The sequence below is a fragment of the Convolutriloba macropyga genome, chromosome 4 (genome assembly GCF_964194025.1).
Source record: "Convolutriloba macropyga chromosome 4, txConMacr16.3, whole genome shotgun sequence".
NCBI lineage: Eukaryota > Metazoa > Xenacoelomorpha > Acoela > Convolutidae > Convolutriloba > Convolutriloba macropyga.
This window is the reverse complement of record NC_134471.1, coordinates 32065536-32092927: the sequence shown is the minus strand read 5'-3', so window position 1 is coordinate 32092927 and position 27392 is coordinate 32065536. Positions and strand designations below refer to the sequence as shown.

General features: G+C 37.3%; 3 protein-coding genes across 4 annotated transcripts in view; all 3 read left to right on the top strand.

The window, feature by feature from the left end:
* Positions 1 to 27392, top strand: part of LOC142337623 (ubiquitin-conjugating enzyme E2-17 kDa-like) — a 461614-nt gene that overhangs the window by 141877 nt on the left and 292345 nt on the right. The gene's annotated exons all lie outside the window — the stretch shown is intronic.
* On the top strand, positions 10528 to 13277 carry LOC142338051 (uncharacterized). Its single transcript, XM_075387684.1, has 5 exons — positions 10528 to 10537; positions 10616 to 10738; positions 12006 to 12128; positions 12447 to 12707; positions 13096 to 13277. The coding sequence occupies exons 1-5, from the start codon at positions 10528 to 10530 to the stop codon at positions 13275 to 13277; spliced, it is 699 nt and encodes a 232-aa protein (XP_075243799.1).
* LOC142338393 (protein SSUH2 homolog) overlaps positions 26380 to 27392 on the top strand; it is a 30472-nt gene continuing 29459 nt past the window's right edge. For both annotated transcript variants that reach the window (XM_075388146.1, XM_075388145.1), the window contains exon 1: positions 26380 to 26532. In XM_075388146.1, the coding sequence (XP_075244261.1) occupies positions 26512 to 26532 (21 nt within the window). In that variant the 5' untranslated portion in view covers positions 26380 to 26511. The remainder of the gene's footprint in view (positions 26533 to 27392) is intronic.

Sequence of the window (27392 nt, the reverse complement as noted above, 5' to 3'; positions counted from 1 at the left end):
TACTTGAGTTTGAAAGAGATGGTTGCTGAGTTTACTACAATAAGTTTCTAAATATCACATGTTTAAGTCACAAGGTTGTAGTTTTTAGCTGGCAAAACAATTTTTGTGAAAAGGACTTGAAGTTCTTAGAGTTGAAATTGTGCCCTACAAAATTTTATTTAAAAAAAATGAAAATTTTGTTCTAAATTTTATCTTTGCTTCTTATTCGATTTACATTATGTTTTGTTAAGCGGGCAAAACAATTAAATTTTAATTGGTATCACAGAGGTAATAAGTCCTTAATTATAACACACTTCTAATCAACAGTTGTTCTTCAGCAAAATATGCGTTTTCATAAAAAGTTTTGTTAGTGATCAATGTTTGTGTTCCTTTTTCTTTTCTTCAAGCACATTCACGTAATATCAGGTTCCAATGATTTTGAAATGAGCCCCAAGTTAATTTATTTAAAATTTCAGTATAAGTTCAATTAAAATAGCTTAAATAACAATTAAGAAAAACATAAAATTTAGATAACCGCGAAATATTTTAGTGGCTTCAAAAGTTCTTGTTTTGTTAATTGTCTGTATTTTTTCAGCTTTCTCCATCTTTGGTCCGTTTATGTGGCTTAGTCTAACAAGAGACAGTGCTATTGGTTGTTTCTTTAAAAATTTTTTAAAAATTATTCAAGTTATTTTTTGTTAAAAGTTGATGGTTTTTAAGACGTTTAAAAAGGTTTGTTTTAAAAAAAAAATTGGTTGATTTTCGAATTCCGCCTAATTATTTCTTTTTTTTCTAGTCTCATAAAAATAGAGTCCCATCTGCTTTGTAGTAACAAAAAAATAAACTTGTGTGGTTAAGCTTTTATCTGATTGTATTTTGACGTTGATACTAGGCGCTTTTAATCTTAGATGTTGAATTTATGACGAAAAAAAATGTTTTTTGTTTTTGATGATTTTGTTGCTTATTTTTTTTCTGCCGTAGTCCTATTAATGTTACATCTCCTGAGCGCTGTAATGAGGCATGGCATTATTCAGTTCATTTAGTATTTTGTGTAACGACCTTTTTAAATTCAAAAGTTTTTTTTATTATTATTACTTCATTTGGTTGTCAGTTAGGTCAAAAATAAGGTCAGGTCCCAACATTATGTGCAAACGCACATTAAAAAACCTCCTTGTTCATTTTTGGCCTTGTTGATATAAGGATTATAGGCTATGCGAGAACGCATCTTTTTGCAAATTACTTTAATGAGACAAGTGGTTGGAACCCTCAATAAGTTGTCTGTGAATAGTTACCTATCTGCAAACTAAACTCACAAAGCTCTTGAATATTGAAAGCATGACTAGATGAACCCAAAACCAGCCACTCAAAATTTGTCCTAGGTAATAGTTTTTATGCATTGCTATATATTTTGACACTATTCAGCATTGAAAATAGTCAAGCTGTTGTCAGCTCTGTTATTCATTAGATGATTCCATCATTTTTTTGAATAATTTATTTGAAAAAAGACTTTTATCAAAGGTTTCAATGACTCCAAAGTTCAAGCAACTTCACTTTGTATTGGTCATAGCAAAATGAAAGTGTGAAAAACAGTGTGGAAAAATTTTCACTTTTCGCAATTTCTTTTTTCGGGAGTACGAACCGTAAAACGCATCGCATATTCAAAAGTTTCCATCTATGAGATAGTCTATGAATGCATTTATATGTGTCAGACTATCATTGATACCCACTAGGGAATTTTAGAGTTTTTTCAAAGAGAGGTTGTTACAAAAAAATTTCAACAAGATTTTAAAATTTTGTTTTTACTATTGTTTAAAAAAGAAATATTTATAACGGAAGTTTGTACCATAATAATAATTATCGTTATGAAGACACAATAAAAATTGTTCAGTGATAGGAATGAGAAAAAATCATTAACAATTTTCAACAACTGCAGCTTAAGCTGTTTCATTTTTATCAATGATAGGGACCGTTAAAAGAAAATTGAGAACGTTGCAAACATCATATATTAAGGTTCAAGAAAAAGAGCTGGAAAAATATTCTTCTAATTTCAACATCTATAAAAATGCTTCAAAAATATATATAATAGTTCTAAGAAATCTGTAAATTTCTTAAAACGTAATTTCTTGAAATTTCTAAAAACAGACAATGATACAAAGTTTTCTAGTTTTAAAACTCCTTGAAAAACTGAGAGAGCTTTAGGTTGTCAATCAATGGGATTTTTATAGAAAACAGCAAATCTTGAAGTCAGTTTTCTGAAATAACAAAAAAATACTTCCCAGGCTGCTGGTTTTTGAGATAATTGTTCTGAACTGATCAATTAACGGTTTGGCGCGAACTTGCTAAAAAAAATCAGGCTAAAGTGTTATTTTTCTGCGTTCTTTGCCCAGACGAGTGCAATGACTGCTTAAATTTTTTTAGCTCCAAATATTCAGTTTTACAAACGTCGTTTCATTTTGAAAAAATTTTTGACCCTGACAATAAGATTTGGAAATACTTATAAAATATGAAAAAATTGAAATATTTGGGGGTTGTGATGGCTGTTAATTTGCTTTTTGTGCATTACCCTAAAACATGACTAAAAATTTGGTCCTGTTTGTTATGTAAGCAAAATAATTTGAGAGAACGCGCCATTGAGAGTATCTTTCCATATCATTTAGTGGCCATTGAGCACTTCTTTGCGTGGCACTGGATATATTTTGATTTCGCAACAACCACAAGGACAAACCATAAATGGTATCTGTTTTAAATGCTTCTATTATGCTCAAAACGAAAAAATTTTAGGACAAAAAAATTCCCGGTACAGAAATTTCTCAGTAAAACTTTTTAGGAAGTGTGATAGAAGTGTTTTCATTCATCGCTAAAAAAACAATTTGGATGGTGAAATTTCCTAATGTTAAATGAATTAACTATTAGAGACTTAGATATGGCTTAAACCGTTGGATGATTAAACGTAATTATGTTTAATTGATTCATTAAACAGCTGTTTTCATGGGATTTCACCAGAACTGTCAATTGAGATTGAAAAACATTTTTATAGGCTACATAAAAGTTACAAATTGTATTGAAGAAATTCATCTTTTAAATTTTCATTTCAGGTTGCTATTTTACTTGAGTTTTAAAGAGATGTTGCTGATTGCTGAGTTGAATCATAACAAGAAGTTTCTAAATATCAATTTGTTTAATTCACAATGTAATATCTTTTAAACAATTGTTGTGATTAGCAAAACAATTGTTGTGAACAGGAAGCGAAATTGTCGGAGTTGAAAATGTGCCCTTATAATTTGCATCTAATTTTATAAAAAAGAAACTGGAGTTCTAAATTTCTCTACTTCATATTCGATTTGCATTATGTTTGCTAAGCGAGCAAAACAAATTAATTTTAATTGGTATTACATAGGTGTTAAATCCTTAATTACAACACACTTCAACTCAACAATTGTGCTTTAGCTCAAAAACGAGAATAATGAGGTTGTGAAAACTTGTTAAGAGCTCTTAACATAATATGGAAGCTTGTTGAGAAGAACAGTAGGCAACCATAGAAATAACGATAATACCAAATTTATAATTATTATGTTTTGTTGCTGATAATTTTTATTAAACATTATACAATGGCACGACAAAATCGAGCCATGAGAAAGGGTAAGTGATCACTCAAATTTAAAAACGCAAAAAGTAATAACAAAGACAGTCCGGTATATGATTGGTGCTATCAACTAATTTTTTGTTGTCTGATGGTTCTTTGTACGTTATTCGACATAGACCCACAGTAAAATTTGAAAAAAAAGTCATGAGTTCAGCAATTTCTTATGCGATATCATACTCCGCAATAGCCCGAGAGTGGACTATGGGTTAAAATGAAAAAAAATAATTCTTAAAAGGAAATAATTAATCTTCACTGTGGAAATCTTTTCATGTTTTACAGTATGCACAAACTTAAACGAGCTAAAGCTCCGCATAGTTTCTTTTAATCTGCATAAAAAGTCTGATAAAGTACGGATTTTTTTCTGCAATGTTTGGTCACAAGTGGTATTCAACAATAATCTCAAACTTTTATTTATCAGCTGTAATTATCAGCTAAAAAATCTGCCGTGTTGAGGAATTTTGTTTTCCACTTGTAAGAAATCGTCGTTTTTTAATCGTTTTCCTTAGACAAAAACTATCAAAGCCCTTACGCGGTAATCGTCGTAGCAACTGAATGATTTAAGGAAACAACTCACGCATTGCTGGTCAGAATCAGACAGTGTTAATGGACAATGGGAAGGTGCTGCTTGTGATTCTGCTAATAGCTGTGTTGGCCTCTGACCAATATTTCATTTACTCCATCTACACAGACACCCAAAGGTCTTCACTAGCGCCATGCAACACACAAAACATCACATGCTGTTTACTTGAGAAAATCTTGCAAAATTTATCACTAGATCTTACCGGTCATTATTATTTTACTTTTATCAATCTAACCTTTTTATCATTTCTTACATTTAATTAAAATTTTTAAACCTTTCATAAAATATTTTTTAATCCTTCATTTTAAAATTAATTTATACTGATTTGATGCATAGATTCATTACGCATCTGATTATTGTGATGTTTCGTTTCTTCTGATTTATGATACAGCAAGGATGAAGGTACTTTTTTTAAAACCATTTGATAGCTAAAAAAATTGAAGTCGAATGCAAAAGTTTATTTGATAAGACAGCCTTTGAGCAAACGGGAGAAAATCTGGTGATGATCACTAAAAACACCAAAATTTTGTCGAAAATAAACTTTTATTTTGTTTTACTGACTATGGAAACTATGAAAATGTTGGGTTATGGACTTTCGCAAGCTGAATAAAAAGCCTTTTTAACTAAGTAAAAGAATTAATTTCTCAAAAATGAGAGAATAACAAAGTGATATTTTACAGTAGAATTTAGAGATTTACAGGAGAGATCTGATTATTAGATCAAGATGGTGATTTGAATTTGGGGATGAAAAAGGACTCAAAAATCAGCTGTATATATACCCATTATCAGTGTGAAAAAGTCCAGATACAAAACTAATCTTAGCACCGTGATTTATAGTGGGGGTCGCAAAGGTTACCCAATATGGTTTGCTTCTGCAAATCAGTCGCAAAGGGAACCATAAATGGAATGCATTTGCACTTTTCTAAGAATTCATTCACAGTTCCGGAGATATCATCATCATTTAATACATGCTGGGAAGATTTTACATCAATTAATCTAACTCTAATAAAGGTTATCCAGATTCACCAATTTGAACCGAACATTGATTCTAAGCACCATTTTTTGACGATTCATTTATATAATTTCTTTGATCGAAGTCATATTGCTTGTCTTTCTAATCTGGTAAGTCAAACTTTCTTTCTAATTCTCACTAATTTTAAGACTATAGTTTGATCGATATTCTAACACCCCCACTCAGACTTGAGCTGATTGCGTAGAGTCTGTTCCCATCAAAACTGCTCTGAATGTTTCCACTTTCGAAACGGGTAAGGACTTTGTGAAGATTTCCGCTGCCATTTTGTCTGTAGGGACGTAATGAATTGAAATAGTCCCATCCTCCGTATTGTCCCGGATGAACTGAAACTTTGTTTCGATGTGCTTGCACCTTTTGTGCATGACTGGGTTTTGGCAGAGTCTGATACAAGTTTGGTTGTCTTCTCCAAATGCTATTGGACGTTTCTGTTGGATGCCAAAATCCTCTAGAAGTTGTTTCAGGTAGAGTGCTTCCTGAACTGCTGCTGCCATGCGCTGGAATTTTGCTTCTGATGAAGAAAGAGCAGCTGTGGCCTGCTTCTTGACACCCCAGCTGAGTGCTGCGCCACGTCCGTTGAGCTTGAAGTATTAGCCCGTTGTTGATTTTCTGTCGTTCACGTCTCCAGACCAGTCTGCATCACTTTCCCCCACTAAATCATAACTAGCCTCTTTTGTGTAAGTAAGTTTCAAACCTTTTGAACCTTGAAGATATCGCAGAAGTCGTTTTCCGCACATCCAGTGTTGATTGGTAGGTGCATTCATGTGTCTGGACAGAATGTTGACTGTGAACATGATGTCTGGCCTCGTCTGTTTGACCAGATACAGAAGTGATCCAACCAAGTTTCTGTAGATCCTCTGGTCCACTTCTTCGTCTCCGTTCTGTGCTGTCTGAAGTTTCAGATTCAAATCAGCTGGAGTTCTTGAGGGTTTGCATTGATCCATTTGAAACCGCTCAAGCATTGTTTCTATGTAGCGTTCTTGGTCGACTGTGACTTTGCCCTCTTCTTGTCTGATTCTTAGACCCAGAAACCAGTGTATTCTTCCTCTGTCTTCCATGTGAAAGGTTGCTTCTAGTGCTTTCTTGATATCAGAGACCACTGTCATACTTCTTGATGCTACTATGATGTCGTCAACCCAGACTAAGATGAAGGTGTGATCCTCTGCCTCTGATCTTGCGAACAAGCAGTGATCGTTTCTGCTTCTGGTGAACCCCTGTCTCAGTAGCAAGTTTGCCAGCTCTTTGTACCAGTTGTTAGCAGCCTGTTTCAAACCATAAATTGATTTATTTAGTCGACATACTAACTTCTCCCCATCTGATCCGCGTTTTACAAACTCCTGTGGCTGTTCCAAATACACTTCTTCCTCGATTGGTGAGTGCAGGAAAGCAGTCTTGACATCAAATTGGTGCATCACATGGCCCTGCTTCGCTGATAGCTGAAGTAGAATCCTGAATGTCTCTGGCTTGCAGGTAGGCCCAAAAGTCTCAAAGTAGTCCAGTCCTTCCACTTGTTTGAAGCCTTTCGCCACATAGCGCGCTTTGTATTTGTCCACTTAACCACTGGGTCCCAATTTCACTTTGTAGACCCATTTGCCCGGTATGACGTCCCTGTCTGTGGGTGGTCTCACTAGGTTCCAAGTCTCGTTGTATTGGAGTGCCTTGACCTCGTCCTTCATTGCCCGGTGCCACTGGTCCCAATCGTCACCTTGCTTGGCTTCGTAGACTGTTTTGGGTTCCACATAGTCGCCCTCAGTCACAGCAAGATGGGTCCTGACTTCTCCATAAAATTGCGGAACATTCCTTGCTCGTGTCCCTCGTCTGGGCTCTGCTCTGTCCGCGTGTTCCAGTGCATCTTCATTGAAGCCAACAGTCTCTAACTGTGAGAAGTCTTCTGTGTCACTGTCTTCCAGTGACTCTGAGTCTCTGTGACTCCCTCTTGTTGCAGTAGATCCTTCATCTAGTGCTGTTTCTCCAACATTTGAGACCTCTTGTCTGTGTTGTTTTTTGAGTATTCGCGCTCCCTGCGTCATGTCACTCCTCCTTTATTGCAGTAGATGTGTCCTGTCGTTCTCTGTTGTCATCGTCTTGATGACCATCATCTGGGTGCCAGATTCCCAGTTCCGACCCATCATCTAGTAGGCCAGCCGTTTTTTTGTTGTCAGGGATTGAGCCCACTTCAGACTCCTTGATGATCACATCTCGAACTGCCATCACCTTTCGTGTGTTGGGTATGTACACCAGGTATCCGTTTTCTTCTTCAGTGTAACCCACAAATTTCCAGTGCCTTGGGTTCAAGTTTGCTGACTTCTCTGTCCCTCTTCCTCATGAAGACTGTGCAACCAAAAATAGATAATTTACTAAATGGAAGCTTAGGTTTTATACCTCTCATCAGCTCTGCTGGGCATTTTTCTTCTCCTCGTCTCACAACCAAGTTTCTGATCCTTGCTGCGTGAAGAATTGCTGCTCCCCACGTCATCTTGGGAAGTCCTGAGTCAATGAGCAGACATCTTGCCATCTTTAGCAGTGTCCTGTTGCACCTCTCAGCTAAATCATTCTGTTGTGGCGTCTCTGGTATGGTCTTCTCCTGTAGAATGCCTGCATCGTCTTGAACTGCTCCGAGAGACACTCCTTCGCATTGTCTTGCCTCAGCTTCTTGGGCGTCCCCACACAGAACAAATTTCTTCAGGCTGGCCAATGCTTCACTCTTTGCCTTAAGCAATTCCACAAACACAAACTTCGTGTACTGGTCTGCAAACACTATGCAGAACCGGAACCCTGACAGTGACTCTACTCTGAAAGGTCCCATCACGTCTGTGAACACCCTCTCCAGCTTCTCTTCTGCTTGGGCCTCTGCCACTCTTGGTACTGGAGTTTTTGTGATCTTGGCCAATGCACACACATTGCATACATCATCGAGTTCCCCCACTGTCTCTGGTGCATTCCTGACCACATCCGCTTGATTCAAATGACCCAATCGTCTGTGCCACTTCCTTGCACTGTCAAGTTTCACGCTGTTGGAACTCATCTTGAATTCTAGGACGCTGCAGGGTAAGTAAAACAAATTATTTTCTTGTGTTAGTTTTACCCCAGTTCCCTTCTGGAGTTTCATGCAGCTGTTTCCTCTCTCGAAAGTGGAGCTATGTCCCCACTCCGTGCATCTTGAGACTGATAGGAGGTTTGAAGAACAGTCCGACAAACACAGAACATTTTTGAGTTCGCATTGGAATTCCCCTTTGTTTGAGGGTATGCTGATCCTCACACAGCCTCTACCCACCACTCTGGAAGCCTCTCCGTTGGGATTTCTGACCACTGATTGAATGGGCACAAAGTCCAGGAACGCATCGATGTTCGTCACTATGTGATCTGTACAACCACTGTCCACTAGCATGCCTGCTGTCTTCCACTGGGTAAGAGCTGCCCAGCCTTCCTCGTCTGGTGTAGCCAATGTTGGACCCATTGCCACTGACTCATGTTTGCCTCCATCTCTTTGTCTCTTGCATGCCGTCCAGGTGACCCTTCTCACCACACTTGCTGCATTGTGCTGTCTCCTTCCTCCTGCAGTCCTTGGCAAAGTGTCCAGGGATCCCACACACAAAGCAGTTTCCTTTCTTGGGTCCCTTCTTGAAGTCACGCTTCACTGCGAGTGCCACTGAACCACTTTGACCCTTGTGTCTCTGCACCGTGGTCTCATGAAAATTCTGCAGCCTTTTCCTCAACTCTATGAAGTTCGTTGCCGGGTTGAAACTTTCCTGTATAACAAAACTTTCATACCTCATTGGCAGACCATTGAGGACCAAGGCGTTGAAGAGGGTCTCTGACACTGCTTCCCCTGCTTCTTGTAGCCTTGTGAGCAACTCCTGTCCTCTTATGAAGAAGCTGTCCAAATCCTCAGAATCCTCGAGTTGCAGTCGAGCAAGCTGTGCCACTAAAGTCACCACTGTCGGCGTCTCCACACTCTGAAATCTCTCTTGCAAAAGCTTGCAAGCCTTTGCTCCATCTCCAATGCCATCATCTCCCACACAGTCATGTCTCATCAGCATGAGGGTTGTTGCATCTAGAGTCAGTGCCAGATGGCACCACACATTGTTCCGTTTCTCCTTGATGCCTGCAACTTCCTTCTCATATGCATCCTTCAGCACCTTGTGGTTCTTCTTCTCATCATTGGTTGCCCCATTGGCCAGTGGCGCAGGCTCATTGGGTTGCTCCTCTGTCCCCAGTAGTGATTTTTAGAGTCCCTTCGTCTGCATCATCGCCACAAATTTTGTGCTCCAGATTGGAAAGTCCTGTGCCTTTCCTGTGTAGGTCAGCAGCTTCACTGTCTGTTGATCCATTGGAATTTGAGCAGGCAAAACAGTTGTGAAAAGAAAAGGTACTAAGCAGAAAAAGATTATGACTGTCAACAACAAATTAGTTTTGTTTTGGAAATTAATTTTATGACTTAGGAAAATGCTGGGCCCATAACCTGTTGGGTTATGGACTTTCGCAAGCGGAATAAAAAGCGTTTTTAACTAAGTAAAAGAATTAATTTCTCAAAAATGAGAGAATAACAAAATGATATTTACAGTAAAATTTAGAGATTTACAGGAGAGATCTGATTATTAGATTAAGATGGTGATTTGAACTTGGGGATGAAAAAGGGCTCAAAAGTCAGCTGTATATATACCCATTATCAGTGTGAAAAAGTCAAGATACAAAACTAATCTTAGCACCGTCATTTATAGTGGGGGTCGCAAAGGTTACCCCATATGGTTTGCTTCTGCAAATCAGTCGCAAAGGGAACCATAAATGGAATGCATTTGCACTTTTCTAAGAATTCATTCACACTTCCGGAGATATCATCATCATTTAATACATGCTGGGAAGATTTTACATCAATTAATCTAACTCTAATAAAGGTTATCTAGATTCACCAATTTGAACCGAATATTGATTCTAAGCACCATTTCTTGACGATTCATTTATATAATTTCTTTGATCGAAGTCATATTGCTTGTCTTTCTAATCTGGTAAGTCAAACTTTCTTTCTAATTCTCACTAAGTTTAAGACTATAGTTTGATCGATATTCTAACAGAAAAAAAAAGGAAAAATTCATGTTTAACATTTTTTCTTCAATTTGTTTACTTCTGCGTCGGCATTGATGACATTCTGTTGCGGCAAACAGGGATTTGGTATCAGGGCATTTCATAACTGAAGAGAAACATTTCAACTCTAAGTATCAATTTCACATCTGCTTTACATAATCTTTACATTGAAAATTAAAACTATGAATGCCGTTCGTTGATTATTAGGATTGTATGTATGAGTGTGAGAAATTATTTTAAATTGAACTGTTTGAAAATGCTAGTAGAGTAATATTTGTTTGAACATAATCTGTGGTTGCAGTGATCTCTGTGGGATCCAAGTTGGATGGAAGAGAGGAGAAACTGGAAGAGCTAGAATTAACACTGGGTGAAAATCTAGACATTCTTACTTACATCCAGAACACTCAACTTGTCAACATTTCAGGTGAGATAATCAAAACAAAGGGAAAAAAGCTTCAAAATGAGGATTTAAGGCATGTATGAGTAAAAATGAAATCATATATGTGATCCTATTAAGGTCATGGAAATATTTATGGATCATTTACACTTTCCTTCAACAGGATTTCATCAAAACTCCAAAAAACGTTGCCATTAATTGCAGATATCGATACGCGATCAGAATTTATCAAAATTTTATCAAAATTTATCAATACCCGATCAGAATTAATCAAAATTTTTATCAAAATTTATCAACACCCGATCAGAATTTATCAAAATTTTATCGAAAATAAACTTTTATTTTGTTTTACTGACTATGGAAACTATGAAAATGTTGGGTTATGGACTTTCGCAAGCTGAATAAAAAGCCTTTTTAACTAAGTAAAAGAATTAATTTCTCAAAAATGAGAGAATAACAAAGTGATATTTTACAGTAGAATTTAGAGATTTACAGGAGAGATCTGATTATTAGATCAAGATGGTGATTTGAACTTGGGGATGAAAAAGGGCTCAAAAGTCAGCTGTATATATACCCATTATCAGTGTGAAAAAGTCAAGATACAAAACTAATCTTAGCACCGTCATTTATAGTGGGGGTCGCAAAGGTTACCCCATATGGTTTGCTTCTGCAAATCAGTCGCAAAGGGAACCATAAATGGAATGCATTTGCACTTTTCTAAGAATTCATTCACACTTCCGGAGATATCATCATCATTTAATACATGCTGGGAAGATTTTACATCAATTAATCTAACTCTAATAAAGGTTATCTAGATTCACCAATTTGAACCGAATATTGATTCTAAGCACCATTTCTTGACGATTCATTTATATAATTTCTTTGATCGAAGTCATATTGCTTGTCTTTCTAATCTGGTAAGTCAAACTTTCTTTCTAATTCTCACTAAGTTTAAGACTATAGTTTGATCGATATTCTAACAGAAAAAAAAAGGAAAAATTCATGTTTAACATTTTTTCTTCAATTTGTTTACTTCTGCGTCGGCATTGATGACATTCTGTTGCGGCAAACAGGGATTTGGTATCAGGGCATTTCATAACTGAAGAGAAACATTTCAACTCTAAGTATCAATTTCACATCTGCTTTACATAATCTTTACATTGAAAATTAAAACTTTGAATGCCGTTCGTTGATTATTAGGATTGTATGTATGAGTGTGAGAAATTATTTTAAATTGAACTGTTTGAAAATGCTAGTAGAGTAATATTTGTTTGAACATAATCTGTGGTTGCAGTGATCTCTGTGGGATCCAAGTTGGATGGAAGAGAGGAGAAACTGGAAGAGCTAGAATTAACACTGGGTGAAAATCTAGACATTCTTACTTACATCCAGAACACTCAACTTGTCAACATTTCAGGTGAGATAATCAAAACAAAGGGAAAAAAGCTTCAAAATGAGGATTTAAGGCATGTATGAGTAAAAATGAAATCATATATGTGATCCTATTAAGGTCATGGAAATATTTATGGATCATTTACACTTTCCTTCAACAGGATTTCATCAAAACTCCAAAAAACGTTGCCATTAATTGCAGATATCGATACGCGATCAGAATTTATCAAAATTTTATCAAAATTTATCAATACCCGATCAGAATTAATCAAAATTTTTATCAAAATTTATCAATACCCGATCAGAATTTATCAAAATTTTATCAAAATTTATTTATTTTTAGATCAGTTCACCCAAATTCAGTCAACTTGGATTGATCTTCAGTCATCAATTGACGCGCAACTTTTAAATGACGTCACAGCTTTGGAAGAAAAAACAATCAATGAAATTGAACTGCTTCATAACAAGTCTCAAGAAAACAACAGCGATATTATGTCGACTGATCTTGCAGCTGCACAGATCAGATTCTTAGCTCAAATGACAGCAACCCTCAAAAACAATCTGATGAGTGTCGAAAAAGAAATAGCAGAGTTTCACGAGCGAAGTGGGTCAACACTGATGCTTTAACCCAACATACCTCTGAGTCCAACTTCAGAAATTTCAGTTTTGAAAATAGCACTTTCAATTAGATCAAAGAGCCATCAAACTCTAAATTCCCAGCTAAATGATCTCATTGTGAATGAACTTTATTCAAAGTCATTTTCACACGAACAAAAGTTTGTATGTAGTTCAATTTTTAGTTGACAATATTTTGATAACTTTTAAGTTCAGCTCAACTTCACTTGATTCACTTTTAATTCATAGTCCTCGAAATAATTTTGAGATTGGCATATTAAGGTTCCTCCTCCCGTTTTTTGACAGCAAGCATACCATTTTATGTGGCTAAAATGTAATTTTGTTGTTCATTTGGGTTACAATTTCAACTGCTGCAGGTGATGATGTGCTGAAGCGCAATCTCAGCATTACCACCTCCACCATTCCCAAGTCTAATTCTGCAAACTTCTACACTATCATAGATGGAATCCATGACACTTCGGAGTGTTTCGAATCCGCTGCACCTACTTGGGCCTCTTTCACAGGAATACACGTCATTTGGACACGTTCTATTGCTTAATGATTGTTGCCTAATTTTATTGCTTTGTAGCTTAAGTGGAATAGATCAAAATATCTTACGCTTTATTACCCAAGAGCTGAAAAACTCTGTAGTATTACAAAAGGAATCTTTGAAGTAATTTCAAAATGTAATATATCCGGGGGGGGGGGGGGTTACACGGTTCTAGTCATAAAGAAAGGGAACGAACAATTAGCCAAGTTTTTGTCCTCAACAATTAGTTGTAAGAAACTGTTTTGCGTTAAAAATTGACAGGAGCTGAAGTTTTTCAAGTTTTTCTATCTAACTTCCAAGATCTGATTGCTGTTGCACAACATAGTGTTTTAGAAGAATGATTTGAAAAATTGAAAAAAGGCAGAGCTGTCTTGTTCTTGCTTTGATCTGAGTGCAAAAGGCTGCTCATTGATGCACTTCCGACACTATGAAGCTTCTACTCCAAAAACAACCTTTACCATAGGCAAACCAGAACTTCCAATTAAAGTTCCAAATAATGGCTGATGAAAGCTACCCTCTTCCCCTCGGTAGCTCATCATTCGGTCACCATTAATTACAGATAAAAAAAATCAAAGTCTGCATTTTTGAACATTTTTTTTCATAAAAAAATTCTATTAGTGGTCCAAGTGACCGTTGTTTGTCATGGCCTTTCCCAGGAGAGATTTCACTTGATGGATACGTCCTTGTGGATTACATACGTTTTCTGGCACCTCTTGATGTGGAATGTAAGTATTCCTTTTCATAATTCAATTAAACGATGTAGAGAAAAATAAATTGCTGTACTCCAATGTCTCTTCATAAAGCAGAAAAAATTTCAGGCCTCTATAACCCCATTTAAAAAGTTGTAACTTTTCTTCTTTCACATGAAATGAAACGCACGTGATTTCATTCAAGTCATAAATTTTGTTAAAATCACATTTTCGAGAATATTTCAAAAATTAATTTAATTTAGAACTGTTTATCCATTGAAACAAAGTTGTGAATAAAACGTTAGTTTTCTGTACCAACGAGTAAATTGTTTATTTATTTCACACAGCACTTCGGAAATTTTGACACTTAAATTAATGAATAATTTGTAACAACAGACAAACGCAACCAAATCCAATATGAGTGCGTTCGCAAGCCAGGTTTTCCTATCTGCTCATTGTTTTATGTGCTAAAGCCGCCTGAAGACTGAATTCGTGAATGTGACACAAGGCTGGATAATTTGCTAATATAAACCAGCATACAAAAACGTTCCAACAATATTTTTTTTGCTTTACTTTTGACTTTACAAACTGAAAATTACGGCAAGAACATAAATTGTTTGGGTTCCGGCCTTTATTTAAATCGCAGAAAATTGAGTATAATACGTCTTCCATACATTCACAAAATGTACTATCCAGCAGTTTAAATGTTAGCAAAAAAATATAATAGATTCTTATCAAAAGCAGCTGATCTTGGAGTATTATTTACCTTATTCTGAAAATTTTATAAGACAAAGTTGATTTCAATTAGCCTCAAAAGCACGTGAAAACAAATAACTGCATGCTGTTTGATTATATATTTGATTATAAAAGTTTCCAAAAAAATCAGTATATGGTTCTAATTGAAAACGATGTGGTTGCCAACAATTAATTCTTAGGTGAGGTAATAGCACACTCAAGCACACTCATTCTCTTCATTTTACTGGCTATTGCTTAACCATATCAAAGTCAGCTAGACTTCAATTCAATTAGCTTCACATTAGTCACATCCAAGCCCACTAGCAATTACGAATACTGGCGTCTGAACTGGAACTGTTTCATTTTAATAATCTGTGAGCTCATAATTATCGGTTAATGGCAACGCAGGGACAAATCTTGTAATCAAATAATTGAATTGAAATTGAAGACTGACAAGTGGCAATAGGCACAAACCTTGAACAAACTATAAACTAGTTATTACCGCCCTCTTACATTTCATACGAACATTTGTAATTTAGAAGTTCTATGACTTACGGAGGCATATGATGTTAACCAGCATTTTATCGAAGAAAGCAATCAAAAGTCAAAATCAAGTGCTATCAATTCATAAGCAAAAACGGAATAGTTATTGAAAACATCAGTTTAAATTGCACGTTAAATTAGCATTGTTTTCTAGAAAACAAAGATGTAAACCAGCAAGTGAGTATTGTTGGAGCTGAGCTTAAGGAATAACAAGCTTGCGTAGTTGGGGAAAACAGAAACAAAACACTTTCTGTTGTCTTAGTCATTTAATAGTTATAGTTATAGTTCTAGTTCTAGTTACAGTTTGTCACGTGAGAAAAAAGAGAAAAAGGGGGAAATAACAAAAAGTAACACACAGAACTCAACGTAGTAGCCGCAGAAAAGGGCTGAAACTATAACTCAGCAAAATATTGCAAAACAAATTGTCTTGAGCAGTAAATAACGTGTTACTGTGTCTTGAACTAGAAATATTCCTGAGCAGTAAATTGTTACTGTGTCTTGTATTCAAAATATTATTCTTGAGCAGTAAATTCTGTTACTGTGTCTTGCATCAACGAATTATTGGAGCTGAAATTCAACTGTTACAACCCCAACTTCTGGTATTCTCAACTTGTGAGTACAAACAGCAAAAGCCAACTTAAATTTAAATTTAAATATTTTTGCACAAACAGGTCTTAGACATGTATCTTTGTCTTCGATTTGTTTTTTCTATCGGATTGAACTGGTATACATAAAGAGATCCCGTATTGTGTGATCTGTAGCAATCCAGTTCAAATTGATAGTTGAAAAAACTAAGATCAGCGAATAGTTACGAACTAAAATAGTTAATGCAACGGTAAGTACAGCAGAGCGGATATACAGCTACAGAAGCGAACTGCATAAACGAAGTAACCGGACAGGTTTTGTAACCACTCAGAACGAACTGGGCGGTGTAAAACTTTCTTTGTGAAACACAAGGAGAGCAGCCGTTACATTTGGTCCGCCGACCCGGACAGTGGAAAAAAACTGCTGTCCAACCCAACAGTCGAAGTGAAAAAGTCATCGACGAACGAGAACAAAACTCAACGAGTAATTCAACAACGCAAAGCCAATTGGGCAAAGCGAATAGGAACGTTGAAAAGCAAACTCAATTAAAGCAAACAAACAAAGGAGCTGTAGAGATTCAAGCTGCAGTCCCGAAGTACACAAGAAGTGACTCCGTCACAGAGTCAAAGCGTTTTGGATCGACAGATCAACAACTTGCGAAACAACTGGATTGAGAAACAGGAAGAAGGTTTTCAGCTCATTGAGAATCGAGATCGACCAAGCAAGCTCAAGACTCTTTATCAGCAGATACTGCAATTGGACGACAGCTTTCAAAAACTCGTGAATAAGAAAGCTGAGACTCTCCGAGACCCAGATATTTCTTTAAAACGCAAACTTGAGAGAGAAAAATACTTTCAATATTTGAACGCAGAGTGGTTACCGTATATCCACGGAGAGACAAACATGTCAAGCCAGCAAAGCCAGTCAATTCTTCATGCCAATGAAGAGCAACCGCCTGCGAACAATGTGCATCAGTTAGAACAAAACGTTGGAATTCCAGAGTTTAACCAAAACCATGGTAACACAAGCAATGCAACGACAAATACGGTTACACGGACAATCAACCAGGATACAGAAAACGCTTCGGAAACATCTTCAGTGAAACGTCAGGTTGAAGAACGAATAAAAGAATTTGAAATTGAATTTGAAAGAAAGTTGCAAATCGAACGAGCACAATTTGATCGAAAGAGGTTGGATCTAGAATTGCAAATGAAAGAACTAGAGATGCAACATCAGCTTCGGGAAAAAGAGCGAGACCTAGAGCGCCAATTGCAAAAAACAGCGTTGGAGAAAGATGACTTCCGTTCTCAATCGACTAAGGCGCGTGACAAGTCACCTTTCAATTGGACCCCAAAAGGGAGAGATGTCTCGGAGTGGGCGAATTCGATGAACGACACGCGAACGCCAATTCGACCAAGAGCTCGCTTTGACGTCAGCCCCGAACGGAATAAACAGAGGCCTTACCCATGGTACCCAAACTCTCGCGAACGCTCAGTAAGTGTTAAAGGGCGGGATATATCGCCGATAGCTGGAAGGTACTACAACACTGGACATTCAAGCAGTAGTTTACCAAAATTGAGGTTGAACAATTTTGACGGAAACCTACTGGAGTGGCCTGAGTGGTCTAACATGTTCATAGCAACAGTAGATAAATGCACGATTCCCGACTCAGAAAAAATGAGCCATTTGAAGACTCTGCTAACAGGCAAAGCAAAATCTGCAATCTCGGGAATGGGCTATTCTGGACAGTTTTATAGTGCTACCTGGAACATTTTAGAAAGAAAATTTGGAAGACCGCATGTAATTATAGATGCGCAGCTCGAGAGCCTACGAAAAGCTAATCAAGTGAAACCTCATGATTCAACCAGCCTGATTAATTTTTCTGTTATTGTATCTAACTTCGTGAACGTGCTTAAAGAGTACAAACATATTGGTGACTTGCAATCAAGTTCGACATTGTACATGGCAGTTGATAAGCTACCACAGGTTCTTAAAGAAAAATGGTGGTTCTAAGTCGATGACAAAGACGAGGACTGTCCTGACCTTATCATGTTTGAAAAATGGCTATCACGAATGGCATTCGTGCATGAAGGGTTTTCAGCGTTTAAAGGGGAACGCAAAGAAGAAGACCGGCGTAACGCAAATAGAGAAAAACAATTCTCGAAGACATCGAACTTCAGTGCAAGTTCAAACCTGCAAGAAACCAAGCAGACGCAAAGCGATCACTGCCCATTAGCCGATGGCACTCATAAAATTTGGAACTGTCCATCATTCAAAAACATGAGTGTGAATGATCGATACGTGGCAGTGAGGAGAGAACGCTTATGTTATGGATGTCTGGGAAAAGGACATGCAATCAAAGATTGCAAAGTCAAATTGTGCGGTATAAACGGATGTACCAAAAAGCACAACAGACTGCTACACTCAGAAAACCGAATGGACGAGGGTAGTCACGCAGTTAACGTAAGCGCAGCAACAATCAACCAGAGTAACCAAGTTACTAGTTTTCTTCAAATAGTTCCGGTATCGGTTCAGAGTGGTGGTAACAGGCTGACTAACTATGCTTTCCTCGATAGTGGGTCAACAGTTTCATTCATCGACCAAAGTGTCAAGAATCAAATAGAAGCCAAAGGCACGGACGTTACCTTGAACATAGCTGGCATACATGGGACGCAAGATTTGAGGACAGAGAAGGTTCCTATCACAATAAAGGGACTACATTCAAAGGTGCATTCAATTGAAGCGTTTGCACACCCATCAATCTCGTTGGGAAACACAACATATGACTACAAGGAAATGAAGAACAAATTCAGACACCTGAATGTTCTCACTAACAGAACATTCAACCTGATGGAAGTAGGCATCATACTTGGACAAGATGCCTACGAAATTCAACGTCCATTGGACTATAAGATTGGAACACGAAGTGAGCCTTTCGCCGTCTTAACAGAATTAGGATGGGTAGTCAGTGATCCCATGACAGGCAAGAAAAGTCAAAATGTTTGTCATTTCGCCTCTACAGAAGATGTGAAAGTGGCCGAAAATATACAATCATGGTGGGACATAGAAACTTATGCTTCCAAAATAAATGTTGTAAGTCAATCAAAGAAAGAGCAGCAAGCTCAGAAATTTCTAGAGAGCACGACAAAGTTTACAGGCGAGCGGTACAAAGTGGGCATGCTCTGGAGTGAACCAGAACCCAATCTTCCAAACAACTACGGCTCGGCCCTTGGTCAGCTCTACTCACTGGAACGAAGATTCCAACGAGACCCAAATTTAAAAGAATTGTATCAACAGTCAATTGATACAGATGTTGAAAAGAGGTTTGTGAAGATCCTTGGTAAATTGGAAGTCAAAAGCTCTTCCGGAAAGGAATGGTATTTGCCACACCATCCAGTACTTAACCCCAACAAACCGGGTAAAGTTCGCCGTGTTTGCAACGCTGCAGCAAAATACAAGGATATATGCCTAAATGACAAGTTGTTAGCCGGACCCGATCTGCTACACGGGTTGATCGGAACAATATTCAGATTTCGAGAAGGACCAATTGCCCTAACCGCAGATATTGAATCAATGTTTCTGCAAGTGCAAGTTCCTGAACGGGACAAAAGCTGCTTGAGATTCTTGTGGAGACCAACAATGAACGAACCTGTGCAAATTTACGAGTATCAATGTCATGTTTTCGGAGCTAAGAGTTCACCAACATTTGCCAACTACGCTCTGAAGCGAGTAGCCATCGATAACGAGGACGAGTTCCCAATTGCAGCAAAAACAATCCAAAACGACTTCTACATAGACGATTTCATCAAGTTAGTCGAAACACCTGAAGAAGCAATCAAGGTTTTCAAACAACTGCAATCTCTTCTCTCAAAACATGGATTTGAACTGAAGAAGTGGATCACCAACAGCGACGTTGTAACCAACGCAATCCCAGAGGACTTAAGATCAATCAGCAAAACAAAGCAGGTTGAAGTAGAACCCAGCCAGGAAGGGTCATCAGCGCTTGGGCTTCAGTGGACGATTACCGATGATAGTCTACAGGTTTGTAGAGGTACAAGCAAAGAAGTTGAGACCCCAATCACCCAAAGGAAGATCTTATCTCTAGTTTCTTCAGTGTTTGATCCTCTTGGACTGTTTGCACCATTCAGTGTCCATATGAGACGACTCCTGAAGAGCATCTGGACCAAAAATGGACAACATTGGGACAACTCAGTAGAACCTAACGAAGAAGAAGATCTTCTGAAGTGGAAGGCGCAGCTTCCAGAAGTAGCAGAAACCAGCATTGATAGAAGATACTTCAGCACAGCCAAGGACAAATGGGAACTTCATGTGTTTGCCGACGCATCTGAAGACACAATGTGCGCAGTGGCATACCTACGTTCAAAGCCCAAAGAATACTCAGCAGACTTAGCATTTGTAATCGGAAAGTGCCGAGTCGCACCGATGCGACACCTTTCCATACCACGCTTGGAACTACAAGCAGCAGTGATGGCGGTGAGACTTAAAGAACAGATAGTGAAGGAACACGAATCGAAGATTCAGAGTTGCAACTTTTGGTCAGACTCGACTACTTTTCTGCAATGGATTCATAGCTCCCACCGTAAGCAATAGCTGTTTGTTGCAAACAGAGTGGCTGAGATTTTGGACACAACTAATGTTTCACAGTGGAATCATGTGAGTGGTATTAACAATCCAGCTGACATCGGGACACGAGCGATCAATGTTGACGAACTTAAGAGAAGTGAATGGCTCACTGGGCCGGCCTGGTTGAAGCAACGAGAGAACGAATGGCCTGAACAGTTGAATTTAACATTTGCTTTAGACGAACAAAACGACGAAATGGTTTTCTCAGCAAAGGTTGAAGAGAAGAAGCTGATTGTTCAGTGGAACGATTCAGCAATTTCAATCGACTTGTAAATACAATAGCATACGTACAGCGCGTATTTAGAAAACACAAACCGGCAACAAAAACACTACGTGTTGAAGAAAGAAAGGGTGCACAAGCAAGCATCTTCAGACTACTGCAGCAAGAACAGTTTACTGAAGAGATGAAAACTCTCAAGGCTGAAAGGGAAATTCCAAAAAACAGCAAAATCCTCCAGTTTTCACCATTCATAGACCTGCAAGGACTTATTCGTGCTCAAGGCAGAATAGGTAAAAGTCATCTGAACTTCGAAACCAAGCATCCAATACTGTTACATTGGAAGCACCAAGTAGTTGAATTATTCTTGCAAACTGAACATAAGAATAATCACCACGAAGGTACTGAACATGTCAGAAACATAGTCCAGCAAAAATTCTGGATCCTAGGCATACGAAATGCTTTGAGATCGATCAAAAACAAATGCATTAGATGTCGAAAGGGAAAAGCCCAAACAAAGGCACCAGTAATGGCAAATCTACCTGAAGAACAATTAGTGGCATCAACAGTGTTCTCGAATGTGGGCGTAGACTATTTTGGACCATTCACAGTAAAGATTGGTCGAAGAAACGAAAAGCGTTGGTGTTGTCTATTCACATGCCTTACTGTACGTGCGGTACATATAAAGATTGTACCAAAACTAGACACTGATTGTTGTCTGAACGCAATTATGCGATTCATTGCACGAAGAGGCAAACCGGTCAAAATGATAAGCGATAACGGGACAAACTTCGTTGGAGCTGAAAAAGAACTGGCAGAGTATATAGCAGCATGGAACAGGGTGCGAATTGAAGAACATCTGATTCAACAAGGTATCAGATGGAAGTTCAACCCACCTGCAGCACTACACTTTGGAGGAGTGTGGGAAAGTCTGGTTAGGAGTTGCAAGAAGGCAATGTACGCAGTGCTGGGCAATCGATCAGTCACGGAGGATGTTCTGTCAACCACGATGTGTCTTGTTGAACAGACGCTGAATGCTAGACCGCTGACACAAGCTATTAGTCCAAACCATTTCCTACTTGGCAACAAGAACCTTTGTTTACCGTATCTATCAGGTGCAGAGCAATTTGTTGATCATAGAAAGCTCTTCCGACAAACACAAGCTTACGCAGACCTCATCTGGGACAGATTCCGTAAAGAATACTTGCCAACGTTGAATAGTCGAAAGAAATGGCAGATCACAACGGAAAGAAGTCTTCAGCAGGGTGATCTTGTGTGGTTAGCGGAAGACAGTGACAAACGTGGATATTACAATCTGGGTCGAATAATCGAAACCTTTGAAGGTTCCAACGGAGTATTTCGATCAGCGACAATCCGAACGAAAGATGGATACTACAAGAGACCAGTAGTGAAGCTCGCTCCAGTGCTATCAATGGACGAAGATTTTTTCACGAAGGAAAACAGGGCCGGCGATGTTGGAGCTGAGCTTAAGGAATAACAAGCTTGCGTAGTTGGGGAAAACAGAAACAAAACACTTTCTGTTGTCTTAGTCATTTAATAGTTATAGTTATAGTTCTAGTTCTAGTTACAGTTTGTCACGTGAGAAAAAAGAGAAAAAGGGGGAAATAACAAAAAGTAACACACAGAACTCAACGTAGTAGCCGCAGAAAAGGGCTGAAACTATAACTCAGCAAAATATTGCAAAACAAATCGTCTTGAGCAGTAAATAACGTGTTACTGTGTCTTGAACTAGAAATATTCCTGAGCAGTAAATTGTTACTGTGTCTTGTATTCAAAATATTATTCTTGAGCAGTAAATTCTGTTACTGTGTCTTGCATCAACGAATTATTGGAGCTGAAATTCAACTGTTACAACCCCAACTTCTGGTATTCTCAACTTGTGAGTATAAACAGCAAAAGCCAACTTAAGTTTAAATTTAAATATTTTTGCACAAACAGGTCTTAGACATATATCTTTGTCTTCGATTTGTTTTTTCTATCGGATTGAACTGGTATACATAAAGAGATCCCGTATTGTGTGATCTGTAGCAATCCAGTTCAAATTGATAGTTGAAAAAATTAAGATCAGCGAATAGTTACGAACTAAAATAGTTAATGCAACGGTAAGTACAGCAGAGCGGATATACAGCTACAAAAGCGAACTGCATAAACGAAGTATCCGGACAGATTTTGTAACCACTCAGAACGAACTGGGCGGTGTAAAACTTTCTTTGTGAAACACAAGGAGAGCAGCCGTTACAAGTATAAATTTAATATTCAAACAATTAACATTATACATTTGACAACTATAAATCACAACTTGTTCCGTCCCCACTTGTGCAACGTCAAAATATTACTATCTGAGCTAAAAAAAATAAATCATGTTCGGTCACTTTCCCACTGTTGCTGGGTCCCAAACTTATACTCAGGGCTCATTATAAACAACAATTGATCACTTGATCAAATCACCAACGGGGCAACCATACAAAAACAGCACAATCAATCTCTTGTGATTAACTGCACTGTGGCAATTGACGGCTTCTTTTCCATAAATGTAGATTTAGACTTTTATGTGTTCCTTATACTAATGTTTATATAATAATTTTGCTTTAGTTCAAATATATCTTTTCTATGGTTTTAATTTAAGCTTGATTCATATCAGACAGACACACTAAAAACTAATCTGAATTAATGTGTCGGTTGTTATTTTGTCGAAAGTTTGCATTGATGACATAAGAGCCTGATGTTCTCGATGTGAAGACGAGCGGGCGTGGACCCGGACTGATTGAAGTTTGAGTATGATCTCTTTGAAAACGTGCGAGCTCCAAAAGTTCCAATTTTGAGGGTTTGATTAAAATGAAACAAAAAAACAGATCGTGCGAAGCTTAAATTGTTCCAGATCAATTGTTGAGCGTTTTCATTTTTGTGCAATTATAGGTGCGTTTTAGGTGTTTGTAAGTATCAACTTCTATGCAAATTTCTTTGGTTAAAAATTTATTTTTCTAGTTTTGTAAATTAATGCAATTGAAAAAAAATTATAAGTGTTACCTTTATCTGGTAATATTTAATTGTTTTTTTGGCATTCTCTTGGTGTTGGAATTATAGTTTAATTGTTACGCGTCTTAAAATTTTATTAACAGATGCGGGCTTTTGGTAGGAATAAACGTGATTATTGTCTGAGTGGATCCAACAAAAAGTTCTGAAAGTAGGCTTAGTTAACATTTTCCAGCATATAGTTAGCTTTTAAATGAGCAGAAGGTTGCTTTACATCCAGGCTTGTCAAGGTCAAATTATTGTCATGTGTCAGTAAAGTCTCGACATTGAAAAGTTTAACAGATTTAATTTTTTAGGAGAAAAAATTTTTTAGCTAATGGTGAAGCCGATGTCTTCTTGTTTAAACATCAAGCTAGCAATTGTGGCTGGTGATATCTCAACAAAAAACCTACCAAATTCCACAGTTTTCAATGAAATTGGTTTGCCAAGAAATTTAGAAGTATTACTGTGCGCATTCGATTAACCTACTTTTCGATATAACGTATATCTAAATGTCAATATCTACCGCGATTGGCTATGACTCGCATGCCGTGGCCATTTGAAAATAATCTATCACAGCCAAACATTTATTATAAATTCTCTTTTTCAGCATTACACAATTTCTGCGCATATTTAAGTTTCAATTTCCCTCCAACCTTAAAAAATGGAAATTTTGTGGATTGAAATATTGTTGTTCATGCTTTCAGATAAATAAAGCAATACAACACATTTTTTTGAAAAGTTTCTCGATTTAAATAGATCAGGAATAATTTTTCTATATATTGATACGTCTGCCATTTTCACTGACGCAATTTTTGGTCACGCTCTGTGAGCCAAACGGCCCGTGGGATTCCATCTGAATTTACCAGAACCGAACAAATTATCAAAACCGAATACATTAAACGCTATAGTTTTTGTTAGTGCACAAACTTCGAAAAAAATTTCGAATTTGTCTCCAGTTTTTGCGTCCGATTTACTGACTTTCGATCTAATGTCCTATCACCGTTCTTTTGTGTGTGTGACTGACTGGAACCCAAAATATGCTATTTTTCCGTTTCCTTCATCGAACGGGTTCTCGACTCAGACTTACATTTCCCAGAATATCCAAAAATTGAAATTAAAAAAAATTCCGATCTGTTGCCCACATATGTGTTGATGTATTTTCAAAAATATATGCGCGGCAGTTCAAATTTTTGTGCCCAGACACTAGTGGTCCTGTTAGCCTGGATATATGTGGGGGAGGGGCAACGTACAGGTGCTATGACTGTGAAGGTGTGATCATGACTGGAAATGGTTCCTGGTTCATATCCCGCTGTGGTGGATTGCCAGGCAACTCTGTGTTAATGAGAGCGAATCCACCCCTGAAACTGTGCGAAATGGAAGTGTATGGCCATTTACCAGATTTTGTGTGACCAGATAACATCCCTAAATACAATTTTTCCCTCAATCTTGGATACTCCTTTTCCTGTCTTCGTGTGAAGAGAAAATCAATTTTTAGTAGCTTGTTTCAATAAACAGTTTCTTCAGCAAAAGAAAATTATGAAAGCTTAATTAATTGTAAAGACTAAACAAGGACGATCTTCATTTTTCTCCCCTTCCTCTTAATAATGAGATTTAATGTTGCAGCATGTCGTTTTCTATAGTGGAGATGTCAGAACGCTCTCACGAACTTGACTGAGCCTAAAAAGTAATGAAATCTTTGAGAAATAGGTTTATAATGGGAGCTGATGAAAACAAATAGTTTATCAATTGTCAATTGCGACCTCATATCAGATCTTTGGATCCCTGTTAAAATCATATATGCAATTCTTGGTAACCATAACTTGTTGATTATAATAAATTGTTGATGTATATAATAATAATTTGAATTCGGCGTAACCTCAGCTGAACAGCATTAAGCGCTTCAAGCAGTAGTGGATTAAGACCTGTTCTCGGATGTCCATTTCTGTTATCCCTTCTGTTTACATTTCATGCTGTTCTTTTTGTGATCATCACTGCTCTTGTTTGGTGAATTTAGTCGCCTAGGATTGAGGTGTCAGCTGCTGTGAGTAAAAAAAATTGATAAAAATCTGCCGGATGCGCTGAAATGATGTCAGAAAAGTGCCCGATTTGTTGAATGCTTAGTTCAAAGTGCTGAATTATTTCAGTTTCCACACTTTAGACTGACGCATTTCTTAAAAAACGCAGCATAATTTTTAGCATCTTTCATAGCTAAAATCCACACTTTGGAAAAGAAAAATCAACACTTATTCTGTACAATTCTTACAAAAATTTGGCAAATTCCTTCCATAAACTTATTTAAAAAAATTTTTACAGCTAAATCTGTTTTAAAGTTGTAAAAACCCGGAGTCGGGACTCTTTGCGTCCCGAGCTTTTACGTGGTAGCACCATTAGAGCCGAAAGATTGGTCACGCTGAAGTCAACATGTTTGGCTGAGTAATCTCAGATGTCTTCTCAGAGTCACTGACGCAAATCTTCTTTACAAGAAAACCTGGCGTTGCTTTGATAGTACATAAGCAGAAAGTTTTAACTTTGATACCAAACAACGCGTTAGATTTGTAGTTTCAAACAGCTAGCTGAGATCGGTTTGAATTAAAATTAGATTGAGTCAAAAATAATTAATAATTAGATTGCGGTCAATTTATCTTCTTTTAGCATACAAAGTCAATAGCCGAAACATTCTTTAGTACTTACTAATCTTAAATTTTTTAATAATATCTATAAATCTGTAATTCTAAAAGTAACATTATTGTCAGGTGACTTCAACTCTAGTGCCTATTGGGAGTTTTTGACCACAATGGATGTATCTGAAAGCAGGGTAAGTTACTTGGCCTCCTTTTCTCAGAAAGGATCTAAAATTGTACAACATTTAGTAAAGTACTATATCTAAGAATAGTATGAGATGAAGACCAATTTAGATTAGATTTGAATTTCCAAACGCTGTATAAAAAGTACCACGCATTTGTACAATCAGCATTTGAGAGACATTCAAATAGGTCGGAAGCTGTCAAGTGATGTCTCTTTTCAGGAACAAAATGAACAAAATGAAGCATAACTTGAAGAGCTAATTTACTGAGTACTAATATAGCAGCACGTTTGGTTTAGTAATTGGTCAGTTTTTCACCCCACTCCAGACACATCACTAGCTGTGTCTTCATGGTACTAAATCTTCAACCACCTTTGAGGAACTCTGCAGAAAAACACAGCGAGTTGTAAGTCACCTCTGGATCTTTATAAATCAAACGTTGTTTTCAATTACATTCGTCAACTTCACTTACCAACATTGAAGATCAGATTTCAGGAGAAATCAAACTCCGCTACATCACATAATTGAAATACGAATTAGTATCAAAGTAGTCAATTAGAAGTTTAAACTCTTCGAAGGGTTGCGAACTTAAATTAGCTATTAAACACTCATCTTAAATGTAGATTTTTGCTAATTTTCAGCTGGTTTGCAGGCGATGAGTTTCGATGAATGACGAATTTTAGATGATTTTTAAACTATTATTTTTTTGGTTGTTTTATTTTCTCTACTGTTGATCCTGATGAGTTTTGAAGAATATAACCTCTTCTGTTGTTTCTATTCCTGCCATTTTTGAGATTTTGCAAAATGGTTCAAGCGATAATGACGCACAAATATTATCTGTAGTCAAAAGTTGAAAAAAAAAACAATTTTAG

Coding starts and splice junctions, on each gene's coding strand:
- LOC142338051 (XM_075387684.1), top strand. Junction 10,739..12,005: donor TCAACTTGTCAACATTTCAG/GTGAGATAATCA, acceptor CTGTGGTTGCAG/TGATCTCTGTGGGATCCAAG. Junction 12,708..13,095: donor AGCAGAGTTTCACGAGCGAA/GTGGGTCAACAC, acceptor CAACTGCTGCAG/GTGATGATGTGCTGAAGCGC.